General features: G+C 38.0%; 3 protein-coding genes and 1 non-coding gene across 4 annotated transcripts; 2 read left to right on the top strand and 2 right to left on the bottom strand.

The window, feature by feature from the left end:
• The first annotated feature begins 1,111 nt into the window (after nt 1-1,111).
• On the top strand, nt 1,112-4,787 carry chmp5a (charged multivesicular body protein 5a). The gene is made up of 8 exons (XM_056391724.1): nt 1,112-1,292; nt 1,639-1,743; nt 1,841-1,887; nt 2,223-2,316; nt 2,980-3,051; nt 3,353-3,461; nt 3,630-3,745; nt 4,314-4,787. Exons 1-8 carry the CDS (start codon nt 1,224-1,226, stop codon nt 4,362-4,364), a joined length of 663 nt encoding a protein of 220 aa, XP_056247699.1. The 5' UTR covers nt 1,112-1,223; the 3' UTR covers nt 4,365-4,787.
• Nucleotides 4,788-5,746: 959 nt separating this feature from the next.
• On the bottom strand, nt 5,747-5,838 carry trnar-ucu (transfer RNA arginine (anticodon UCU)). The gene is given in 2 exon segments: nt 5,747-5,782; nt 5,802-5,838. It is a non-coding gene; the product is annotated as a tRNA-Arg (tRNA).
• Nucleotides 5,839-6,147: 309 nt separating this feature from the next.
• bag1 (BCL2 associated athanogene 1) lies at nt 6,148-9,322 on the top strand. Its single transcript, XM_056392171.1, has 7 exons — nt 6,148-6,260; nt 6,913-7,041; nt 7,134-7,216; nt 7,290-7,403; nt 7,515-7,622; nt 7,715-7,777; nt 7,873-9,322. The coding sequence occupies exons 1-7, from the start codon at nt 6,224-6,226 to the stop codon at nt 7,960-7,962; spliced, it is 624 nt and encodes a 207-aa protein (XP_056248146.1). The 5' UTR covers nt 6,148-6,223; the 3' UTR covers nt 7,963-9,322.
• A 90-nt stretch (nt 9,323-9,412) lies between these two features.
• On the bottom strand, nt 9,413-11,973 carry myl12.2 (myosin, light chain 12, genome duplicate 2). Its single transcript, XM_056392172.1, has 4 exons — nt 11,832-11,973; nt 10,571-10,777; nt 10,169-10,330; nt 9,413-9,888 (listed from the first exon to the last, which is right to left on the bottom strand). The coding sequence occupies exons 2-4, from the start codon at nt 10,752-10,754 to the stop codon at nt 9,716-9,718; spliced, it is 519 nt and encodes a 172-aa protein (XP_056248147.1). The 5' UTR covers nt 10,755-10,777; nt 11,832-11,973; the 3' UTR covers nt 9,413-9,715.
• Between the last annotated feature and the right edge of the window lie 677 nt (nt 11,974-12,650).

Here is a 12,650-nt window from a genome sequence, read left to right as displayed (position 1 = left end):
TAGATAGATAGATAGATAGATAGATAGATAGATAGATAGATAGATAGATAGATAGATAGATAGATAGATAGATAGATAGATAGATAGATAGATAGATTCATTCATTCATTTCATAGGTGTGTTTACTAGTTACCTTTCTGATTGCACATTGAGCATATGATAAGGTTATAAATATGGCACCTTTTTAAATATCAAACCAGTAGTGCCCAACATTTTTGTCTTGTGGTCCTTAAAAAAAAGGCAGTGTCTAGTTGTGGAAAATTTATCTGCTACTATTTGGTAAAAGAAAACTGTTCAGTTTTTAAATGTTCAACATTTGCTGGTTGCAGTTTCTCAAACCTGATGATTTGATGCTTTTCTTTGTCATTTGTGATAATAAACTGAATGTGTTTGGGTTTTGGTCTTTTGGTCAGACAAAACCTAAACTGTCACTTTTGGCTGAGGGAAATTACAATTGGGATTTTTAACTATTTTCTGACATTTTATGCACAAAATCTAATTAATCAGTTAATAAAGAAAATAATTGTAATCCATTAATATAAACAATTGTTAGTTGCAGCCTTAGCTTCATTTAAATACCAGTTCAAAGTTCTATTCTAATTAACAAAGAGTAGAAAGCTTAACTTTCTTACCCCAGTATTCATCTCAAGAAGTGGTGCAGGAATGGAAGAGTGCAAGACGGGCTGAAATAAATATAAAATGGGTAATGCAATAAGTTACTTTATATACATACAGTAGCTGGTTATGTATGTGCATGTATAGGCCTACATTACACAGGGGGGTTATTGCACATTGACTGTTACTGTTATTACATGACTGGTGAGCTGTCCATCAGTGTGATCAGAGAGCATGTGGGAATAAATCAGGAAATCACTCGGCATCAATCTGTATCTAGAGAGTCAGATAAGTGAAAGATATGATTAAATGTCACATTTAATGCCATTGTATCTGCAGGGTGGGTGTAACAAAAGACTGGTGATGAATGCAGTGTCCTCGGGGACAATGGCTTTTCACCACAGCTGCACTTCTTCTCCTCGCCACACGGGGGCAGGAGTTCGCCTAAACCCTCATTGGCAACAACTGTTTACGCCAACCAATGGGAACCTTTCGCGACCGAACCGTTACTTCCGGGTGTCTTCAATGAAGAAATCCCTTTGCGTTGGATGCTTTTTGTATTTTCTAAGAAAAAGCTAGAGGCTAAGTGTCAATAAAACGTGTAGAAAATGAACAGAATATTCGGACGCGGGAAACCCAAAGCGCCTCCTCCGAACCTGTCGGACTGTATTGGTAATGTGAGTACTGTCAGGCTGGGGTGTATTGTTGTTTATGTCTTTTTATGTGACCTAAGCTGAGCTAGCATGGTTACCGTCCATGGCAATGCATCACAAACATGACTCTCCTTTTGCATTCATCCTGTTTTAGACTGTGAAAGGGGCATATTTGTAAACCAGACTCACATGTCTCACAGGCTTTAACCCCCTCTGTTTTCCTCGATCACACACACACACACACACACACACACACACACACACACAGCACACAGCACACAGAGGCAGGGCAGTGTAGCACTGTGTTTGGTCTGCTGGGAAGCTGGAAGTCATTAAATCTCTAATTGATCCTCTCACCCTCCTCCCTCAGGTGGATGCCAGGGCAGAGTCCATAGAAAAGAAAATTGGCAGACTAGATGCTGAGCTTCTGAAGTACAAGGATCAGCTGAAAAAGATGAGAGATGGGCCCTCGAAGGTGGGGCACACTCTATCAACCCAAGAAATTATAATATAAAAATTATATTTTTCAGACATAGCAAACAAGAATTTTCTCTCCTTCTCGTGAATTGCAGAACATGGTGAAACAGAAGGCCATGAGAGTGCTGAAGCAGAAGAGAATGTAAGTCCTATGTTGTGCATATCTTTTAACACAGGTAATATATGAACTGGAGCCTGATCAAATAATTTTTACAATGTGTTTGTAGATAAGTATTAACATATTTCAGTACAGAAATGCCAAAAAAACCCTATAACATAGTTTATTAACCAGACATTACTGGCGAGTTTATTTTTCAACTCTAAAACGTTCCACTCAGCATATTTTTTAGTTACAAATCTTTAATAACCTAATTTTAAAACTTGTGTTTATGTTAAAAAAAAATTATAATGATAATAATAGCATAATAGTCTACAGTATAATCTGTATTGTTGTGACATTGAATTGTTTTTCCACAGGTATGAAGGCCAAAGGGAGCAGCTGGCTCAGCAGTCTTTTAACATGGAGCAGGCAAACTACACAATCCAGACACTAAAAGACACCAAAACAACAGTAAGAGCCACACAACATTATAATGATGCTGTGGTTTGGATTAGGGTTAGACTGATAATACTTTTGTACTGCTGATTATACTTTTTGGTGAGTCCAAGGTGAGATCAAGGTTAAAAGGTTTAGACTAAGTCATTAAAAGTTTAAATTGTTGCACAGCTCTTCATTCACTAATGAACATTTTTGGCTTGTAGGGTGTTGTCTTAGGCCGTATTTAGTTTCTTGTTAGATAGTTGATAAATTAGTTGTTTTGACTAACTAATAGAAAACATTTATAAACTGGAAACAGTCACCACCCTGACTGAAGCAAAATAGCCGACAGCCTTTTGTTAATGTGACAGGTGGTGTTTGGATGGACTTGCACAGATTCTTCTCATACAATTTCTCAGGGGACTGTGGCTGAGATGTAATTTTGTGAATTAACTTTTAGGGTTTGATCAGTTAATCAAAATGTAATTGATACATGACAGTTTACAACAGAGAGCAGAGTAATCTGAACTTCATTCTCCAGATGCACACATAACTTGGTGACTATCAGCTTATGTCTTTCCCAGGGAAGCTAATGCAAATTCAGAAGTCAGACACCAGCCAGACTCCTGGTGTAGATATACAGTCCTTTAACAGTGGCTTGTAACTAAATATACTGTCATTTATTTCTGTTTGCAGGTGGAGGCCATGAAGATTGGTGCAAAGGAAATGAAGAAGGCTTACAAGGATGTCAAGCTTGATCATATTGATGTATGTGTGTTATACGTTTATCTCTGCAGTTATATACCACTACACAGTTTCTGATATTTCCTCAGCAATCATATACGGAAAAGTTTGTCAATACAGAAATAGCAGCGAGTGGGTATTCTATTCAGATAATGTTAGTATCACCACCATTAGATATTTTAGATTTAATGAAATACATTTTTTGTACATAGCAAATTGCCAGGTTCCATTATCCAGCTTCAGCCAACTAAAACTAATAATAATAATAATAAATAAAAGTCAGTTTTCCAGTTGTGAGATATTTGCTTTGTATTTGGACCCCCAGGATTTACAGGACCAACTGGAGGACATGATGGAAGATGCCAACGAGGTGCAGGAGGCCCTGAGCCGCAGCTACGGCACTCCAGAGATAGACGAGGATGATCTTGAAGCAGGTATAGCTGACTGTCTGACATGTTTATTTTGCATTTGCTTTATAAGATATTTGACTTTGATGCTTTCATTTAGAAGAATTAAAAATGAATGATCACAACATTTGAAACGGCAGTGATGAGTGCAGAAGTGTTTGTGGTACTACAGTGACAGTGTAACTGATGTTTCAGAGCTGGATGCACTGGGTGATGAGCTGCTGCTGGATGATGACAGCTCCTACCTGGATGAGGCCTCAGCAGCCCCGTCGATCCCTGAGGGAATCCCCAGTGACAGCAAGACGAATAAGGTAACAGTCTACAGAGCACTGTAACATTATACTCAAGGGTCACATGATCCATCTCATGATGTCTGTGGATGCTCATTGGTTGTCACCTAACATTTAGCAACTCAGTTCATCAGTGTCTAATTGCATGGATGCCATTTTAGTCGGTACACATGCAAGTACTAAAGTCAGGATTTTGGGTCTGTGTAAAGAGAAGTTAGTCCTCTGATTTCCAACATGAATGCACAACAGAAATTCTCTTGAATTAATCTTAACTTGTTCTTGTTGCAGGTACAGTACAGGTATTCTGACCATGCGGCAACACGTGGTTTGCAACATGTTGTGATTGCTGACCAATGTCAAAGTAATTTATTATCATACCAAAGTATATGGTTGTATAGTAAATTTACTCAAATGTGTGAAACTATTGGTATGGTTTGTTTACAAGCAGCTCTGATACGTTCTGACTGAAACGCCATGCTGTTAGACATGAAGCAATCAAAAGAACAATAACACTTGAAATATAAGTGTCTATTAAGAGGTTTGTCTGCTTGTGTTTGTGGTTAATTACGTTTCCTTCTTTTGTTTTCAGGACGGTGTTTTGGTGGATGAGTTTGGCCTCCCACAGATTCCAGCCACATAAACACAAGGAATGGATGAACAACTGCACTTCACCAGAAAACACTTTTATATGTAGAGTAACATTTGTACATGCAAAAACCATTTGACCTGAGAACACTACGATTTTGAAGCTGTCCTGGTGTTGGGTTGTGTATTGTTACTACTACTGTGCTAGCATGTGGCCTTGTAACATACTGATCCCTTTTTTAAAAACATAATACTTCTTTTGTCCCCTTCAGCCTCCTGTGTAACACTTGTCAGTCTTATTCATCACCAGTATTACCTAGTATTAATTTATTTTTGTCTGTTGCTAGTTTCGTTTTTTTGTTTAGACATTAAGATTTTGTTTGAGTTCTGAAAAAGTGGAGATGATACCCACTCTGCCTGCTCAAAATGTTTGCAGGTTATTTGAAACATGCAAAATAAATGATGTGTTTTCATTTAACCTTCTGTCTTTGTGGCTTCTTATTTCTGTGGTTTGAACTGCACTCACAGACCTTGACTTATACGCTGCTGGCCAAGAAAACACAGAATCCTGCTCTTAATCAGGAGGTGCACTACTATTATTATTTTGTGGTTATTTATTATTTGTAAAGGTTTGACCAGGACCTGGCTTAAAGGCCCTGGGGCAGAACTGAGAGGTGGCTTGCTATTAAGACGCCCACACATACACATTTTCTCAACAAGGTTTGCACAGACTGCCAGAAACCAAGCTGTATTCACCTGCTGTAATAATACCCTGCGCTAGGTTTACTGCATGTACTATCTGTTGTACAGTAAGCATAATATCAACTGCAATATTAATATCATGAGAGTAGTTAGACATTTTGGGAAACATGTCTTGTTTTGAGGTGGACCTGAGACCTCAACACACTGCAACTTAAGAAAACATCCCTGCAAATTCACAAGACACAACAGAGGTGTTTCCAGGGGACACTAAAAAGTAACAGACCTGGTGTGAGACTTGTTCAATACCCATTTGTGACTTTTTTAGTTAAAAGCAATGAATAACAAGTGCATCCCATCCAGGTTCATCACTTTTTTTCTTCTTAAGTTCTTTTCGCTTAGCAAGAGTGAGAGAGAGACAGGAAAGTCAGGGAGAGAGAGAGACAGCCACGAGTTGGACTCGAACACGGACCGCTGCGGTTAGGATTAGGCCTTCGTCCCCAATGCTAACTGAATGTGTCTATGTACAGCACGGGGAGACGTAGTGAGGGGACTAGACGCTAAATGTTTCCAATGTTTCTCAAAAAAAAACTTAATATTATTAATCTACTTGAGTGGTTTCTCTAGTTATTTTATAATGAATAATCTAGTCACGGGTAGTCTGTAACGTGAAGCACACGTGACATGTTGCACAGTTTGAAGACTAGGTGGAGACAACATGTTTTAGATTCAAAAGTCCGACTCTGGTGGGACTCGAACCCACAACCTTTGAATCGCCTCTCAAGTGCTTGACTAGAAGTCCAATGCGCTATCCATTGCGCCACAGAGCCAGTTGCGCCGAATAGATTTGCACAGTCACAAAATTTCTCCTTTTCTAAATAAGTGACAAGGAAAACTCTAAAACTAGTTTTGGACACTTTTGGGGATATCTGAACGTGGCATCAAAGTTATGTTTTAAAAACAAAATGGGCTATGTATTTATCAAATCCATTATTTGTTTAAAATGTGTGCATCGTTGGTATGATCAATTTTGTTGTGTACATATTTGCTTTGTTTGTGCTGTTCTGTTGATTAAAAAAAATTAATAGTATTTTAAAATGAAATGAAAATAAAAGCACCGGAACTACTTCCTGTGCCCCGACGGAAGTACTTAGTGAACAGCAACAGTTAGCCGTGTGGTCTATGTTGACGTGATTAAAGGACTCTTTAAGGAAAATGTCAGAGCAAACGATAACAGTGACAGTTGCATACGGTAACAATATTTTTTTAAGATGTTACACGACAGTTACCAGATGATAGATAGAAATAAAAATGTAAGTTTACTAACAACCATCGCTCGAGTAGCCTGGAAATGGTTAGCTAATGTAGCTCTACCGAACATTTGGCTCCGTTGGAAATACTTCGTCCCTGGATACACTTAAAAATCTTGAATGAAATATTACCCTTTAATGAACCTATTTTACACTAATATTGACTCTATTATTGTTATCTGTTTTAATCTGACGTGCACATTTGTTTTACAGCTCACGTTACATACAGTGTTTGTCAAGAAAATGTGTAAATAAAATGCATCAGGCTTTGTTCTAGAGACTTAAACTTGCTTTATTAACTAAAAGTCAATATGGGATTTATTTCTCTATTTATTTTTATGTGCATCTTACTGTAAAATCATTTTCCTTTTAATATAGTGTGTTCAAATACTTTACCATTGTGTCAGGTAACATTTGCTAACTTACTAACTTTAAATTCAGTTCAAAAGAAATAAAGCATCATTTAGAGGTTACTGCGGCTGGATTCATATATCCGAATGGTCATACTCATGTCCCAGTCATCCAAATTGTTTCAGAAACATTGTATTTGCTAGTGCTTTTACTTTCAGCTCTAGTTTCTTTCTCTTATTTAAGGATCTACTAAGAACAGCATCACATTAACGGGTCATGATGATGTTAAGGGTCCGACTGTCAAAGACTTGTCAGATGCTCTCACTCAAGCCACTGGAGTCCCAGCAGCCTCACAGAAACTCATCTTCAAAGGTAGACTGCAGGTCTCTTTTCTTTCACAGCCAAATGAGCTTGAATATCATATTATATTTCCAGCTTTAACCTGCCCTTGTTCATTCTGGCAGGAAAATCACTGAAGGACATGGAGGAGAGTCTGTCCAGCTATGGAATAAAAGAGGGATCAAAACTCATGATGATTGGAAAGCGGGTAAGGCATTTTACATGTGTGTCTGATGTTTGACTTTATAAGTGATCACATACTGACAATAATCTCCAAACAGAACAGTCCCGAGGAAGAAGCTGAACTGAAGAAGCTGAAAGACATTGAGAAATCTGTGGAGCAGATGGCTAAAAAGCTGGAAAAGGTGGATGGAGAGTTGACTGGACTCAAGAACGTAAGCATTTTTTTTGTAGTTTCAAAGTTGCATATTTGTCCTGTGCTGATTTGTTCTGTTTTTAGATGTGTCTGTGTTTTGATTGTCACCCATCTGTTCATATTTTTTCAGGGCTTCCTGGCCAAAGACCTCCAGGCAGAGGCGCTGGGTAAACTAGATCACAGAGTGAAAATAGCAGCAGAGCAGTTCATGAAGATTCTGGAGCAGATAGATGCTATGGTAATCTATTTTGGTTTAGGTGTTTATTTTTGAGTGCATATATTATTCATGTGTCCAATATAGCTAAACCCAAATTGCTTCTCTTCTAACAGAGTATCCCAGAAAATTTTAATGATTGTAGAATGAAGAAAAAGGGACTTGTAAAGACAGTGCAGGTAAACTTTTTTTTCAGTGTTATCAAAATGTTATGATTGAAAATCACTGAAAATACTGAATATTTTTATTAAGTGTGATTGTTTTCTGTCAACAGGATTTCCTAGCTCAGTGCGACAAGATCGAAGCCTGTATATCAGACCACCTATCAAAGATCCAGTCGAAAAACCTTGCCCTGGCAGAGTAGGGCTGCAAAGACAAAGTCTCCCATATCATGTGCTATACATTGCTCTGTGAGCAACTCCAAAGTGTACAGAAAGCTCCAGGTGTGGAGCAGATCCTTGTCTATTTATTGTTGGTGTGAAGTGTATGAGAAATCCCTCATCACAGAGAATCCTGTGAACAGAAGGAGGCTGGTCGATGACACTGATGCTTGGTGCACCACATACATTCTCGGGTCAAAGGCAGATGTGAGGTGTTTTCTGAGATATTTTAACCACAGGCGTCAGGGGTGCTTTGAATCGTGGAAAATTATGTAGATCCCTTTAAAGCATCCAAAACTGGTGATCAACAGAACTACCACTGCCAAATATCTGTGAAATTATCCATGAGGATGAAAAATTCATCAGTTCATCACCCAGTAAATGACAAAGAATACAATAACACAGAAAACACGGTTTTTGTTTTTTTTTCCTCATTGTGATGTACCAACTGCTGAGTGTTGCATATGGGAATTTGTACACACATGACCAAAAGTAGATGGACACATGAACATTATAAAATGATAATCTTTGATTTGCTATGCTAACAGCCTCCGCTATTTTTAGGAGCACTTTCCATAGGACTTTGGAATGAGGCTGCAGAGATTTGGTTCCATTCAGCCACAAAAGCATTAAGTCAGGCACCGTCGCTGTGTTGGATGATAAAGCCAGACTCACTGTCAAGTGTTCCAGTTCATACCAAAGGTGTTGGGGGGGGGTCAGGGCTATGTGCAGCCTGGTCAAGTTCTTCCACATTAAAAAATTTTTATGGATCTCAATATGTGCACAATAGTACTGTCATTTGCCTTTCCCGTTAAGTTAGAAGCACACTATTGTCTAAAATATTATTGTATATTAATTGGAAATAAAACTAGAGCTGGAAACAAACACAAATGTGAAATATTTTCTAATTCCATTTTCTCATTTGTGAGGATTTGTTGCATTTCTTTGTCTCGTGATAAGATGAATATCTCTGGGTTTTGGACTGTTGGTTACAACAGAAAATTTTATGACATTAAGAATGTGGACTTTTTCTTTTCAATTTTACAGACTAAAGCACTAATGAAGGAAAAAAAAAGGAAAAAAAGTTTAGGTGAGCTGCAGCCAAAGACCAAAACTACACAACACTGTCCACATACTTTTGGTCATATAGTGTATGTATTTATTATTCAATCTACATTAATAGTCAGCACCAAACCAGCACATTTTATTTAATCCAGTGAGTGATCCCGTGTGTGTCTTTGAAATGTGTGTGAACTGTGGAATTGTACTTGCTTTAAACCATCACTAAGGAGGAAACCACCTATTTTCCTTTGTTTTAAAAATAAAGACTTTTTGAAATATGAACAGAGCATTGGTGATTCACCTCAGAACACAATTTCATCTCAAAACTTTAATTTCCTACAAAATACAAAGGATTCAGTGAAACCAAAGCAGTCACAATAACAGATCTTGTTTCAGTTTATTTCCAGCTTATCCATGGGGTCTTTACATACATCTTTACTAGCTTATACAGACCCGTAGTGGTGTTATCACAGATGTGCAAATGAGCTTTAAGAGTAGGGTTGAGGGGTTGGGGGGGGGGCAGAGGTATGGTCCAAAAAGCAGCTTAAATGACCTTCAGTAGGCTACACCCGGTGACACTTCATCAAATGACATGATGTAACTGTTCTAACAAGTGGAAACCCATAAACAATACACAAGATGAACAGTATAAACCTCATCCAGTGAAATCTGTCACTAATCGTCTTTATCCTTTGCACCGTGCTTTAAAATACGTGTGAATGCTACATAGTTGAAGTTGCCTTTCTTGTCAATCGGCGCCTCGCGGAAGAGCTCGTCCACTTCTTCATCTGTGAACCTGTCACCCATCGTGGTGAGCAGCTCCCGTAGGTACTCCTCCTGGATCATACCTGTAGGGGAAGACATGTAAATCCAATATAAGGCAAGTAGTAAGACAAAATGTCAGTTTGCTGGTTACAGTCTTTAAAGTATAAGGATTTGCTGTTCCACATCAGTGTAACTGCCACAAAACTTTCATTTATTTCTTTGATGTCACTTTGTGATGGGTATTTTTCAATTTTTTCTTTCAAACATGTAGTGATAGCACTTGTTCAGAGACATACAAGGTGCAGTGCACACTTGTAATGTATAGAAAACTTTACTTCTGTCTCGCGTAGCACTTAACCTCACCTGTGCCTTCCTCATCGAAGCAGGCAAAAGCGTTACGGATCACGTCCTCAGGATCTGTGCCGTTCAGCTTCTCTCCAAACATGGTCAGAAACATGGTAAAGTTGATTGGACCTGGCGCTTCATTCATCATGGCCTCCAGGTATTCATCTGTGGGGTTCTTACCTGGGAAAAGAACAGGTCAGGGAAATGAGGACAACATATACTGGCTCTCTCTTGAATGTCTTGCAATGAGGTAGTTGTAATAACAATTTGAAGAAACTGAATTTTTTGTACAGGTTTAATTTCAGCACATTTACAATATAAAATGTTTTCACTGGTATTGCCACCATTTTCTTTGTTAAAATGAATTGAACATTTTCCACATCACCATCTCAATGTGTGTAAATATATGGTTAAGTGTACCTAATGATGCCAGCATGTCATGAAGGTCTTCTTTATCAATAAAACCATCCCTGTTTTGGTCGATCATGTTGAAAGCCTCCTTGAACTCCTGGATCTGGGACTGATCAAACATAGCAAACACATTGGAGGTGGCGCGCTGAGGACGCTTCTTGGTGTTCTTCCCCTTGGCCCTTTTGCTCGACATGTTGGCAGCTGGTAGTTCCCCTCCTGTAGCACAAATGATATGAAGGCTGTGAACTAGAGCTTAACAATGTGATTTAAAAAAAAAAGTGCATCAAGTACATACTGATAACAATAAATGTTACAACACGAAATAATTTTATAATGTCTCCTCCTCATGCTGGTGTTTATGTTTGTCAGGATTAATTACAGCATGAAAAGTTTGAGATTCTGGAGGGGTTGACTGAACATCTGGTTGCATGTCAGTTGTTGACTTTATTATATGAGATGAGAGTAAACTCAGTAAGTTGTTTGCAAAGTTAGCATTTCAGTTGGTTCAATTTGGCTTATTGTAGAGCCCCAATTCCAATAGTCATAGGATTCACAGAGAAGATACCAAATAACAATATTAAGGTTGATTTTATCAACAGAATTTATGAAACACCAATTCCTAATTTGAGATATTTAAAAAAATAAAAAAATAAAAAATCTATTTTGCTGAATAAAAGCAGCTCGCTCAGCTTTACAGTGTACATTAGATGTTTTTTAAAAAGAACACACACACACACACACACACACATTTATTTAGTGTATTAAATGGGAGATTAAATTGATTTTTCCCCACCTAGACCACATCAGATCAGGTTTAGATCAAAAACCACTACGTTTAGACTTGTGAAATCTGGACTATGTTGACCTACAAAGTCTAAAAACTTTAAAATATAGTTTCACATTTGTGAAACTTGGAAATCAGAAGCAAACTTCCGCGTCGTAAGGGAATTGTGTTGTAGCAGCATCACTCCATATTATGCTAGCGTTACCTTGCCACAATGAATAAAATACACGCAAATGACAATTAAAGAGTTATTAATGTGCCAAAATCGTTACCTACTATTGTGCTGTAACATATATCTGCTCCTCATCGTAAATAACGCGAACAAACCTTTTATTTATTAGCTAGCTATAGCCCAATGTTGACCTAAATAACTCACTGACCAGGCTAACTTCAGAGAGCTAACCGAGATCAATTCACAGTTAAAATATAAACCTTTTATATCCTCAAATTAAGGGGGACAGGATAAATGAGAAATAAATCACCAACCTCAGAAAAATAAAGCCGTTGTTAGCCAAAGAGCTGAGCACACAGGTACCAGAGCATCCACAGGCTGATGATGAGGAACCATCAATGTTTTATTTCCTCTTCCCCAAACTGACCAATCAGAGCCGAGCTGGGAGATACCATCAGTCTGGAACATTCCATGTTTTCTACAGGTGTACTTTATGAAGATGTTTTTTTTCTTCTTTTTGTCAAGGAGGAGATTTTTTTAATTATTATTAAAAGGAAATTATTTTAATAGTAACGCGTGAGAGTACTGGTAAAAGATGATACACAAATAAGCTTCATAAATACATAAATCTTGTTTTAACCTTTGTCCAAACCACAAACGCTGTAGTTGATATGTTCCATCGCCAGGTGGCAGCAATTAGCTACTTGACAAACGTGTGTAAATTGCTCAAAGCAGGAGTTTAGTTGCTTTTTTTGCGTGTGAATATCCAATTGACATACAAACGGCCCGCTTCTACTTAATTTTGCACTCTATGATGACTGCAGATTGGTCACTAACACGTAATTTGAGAAACTGAACTTTTTATGAAATTGATTTTTTTTTGGTGTCTGTTTTGGCGTCAAATCTTAGTGCAGCCCTGCCATTAGGGTTGGCAGGAATACAGCTTGGAATACATATGTTAAGTTACAGTAAGTTTGTAATTTTTTCTGCTTATACAGGGCTGTAATGGCTCCAGTGGCTTTTGCCCGTCGTCTAAACTATAGCTGTTTATTTGAAGACTTTTTTTTTTTTAGAAGACTTTAACTAATTTCATCCCACGCTAAGTCACTGGGTTGCTGTGATTCTTCTTCCCT

This window comes from Seriola aureovittata, chromosome 12 (assembly GCF_021018895.1).
Source record: "Seriola aureovittata isolate HTS-2021-v1 ecotype China chromosome 12, ASM2101889v1, whole genome shotgun sequence".
NCBI classification, from domain to species: Eukaryota; Metazoa; Chordata; class Actinopteri; order Carangiformes; family Carangidae; genus Seriola; species Seriola aureovittata.
This window is presented reverse-complemented; position numbering and strand designations above follow the sequence as displayed.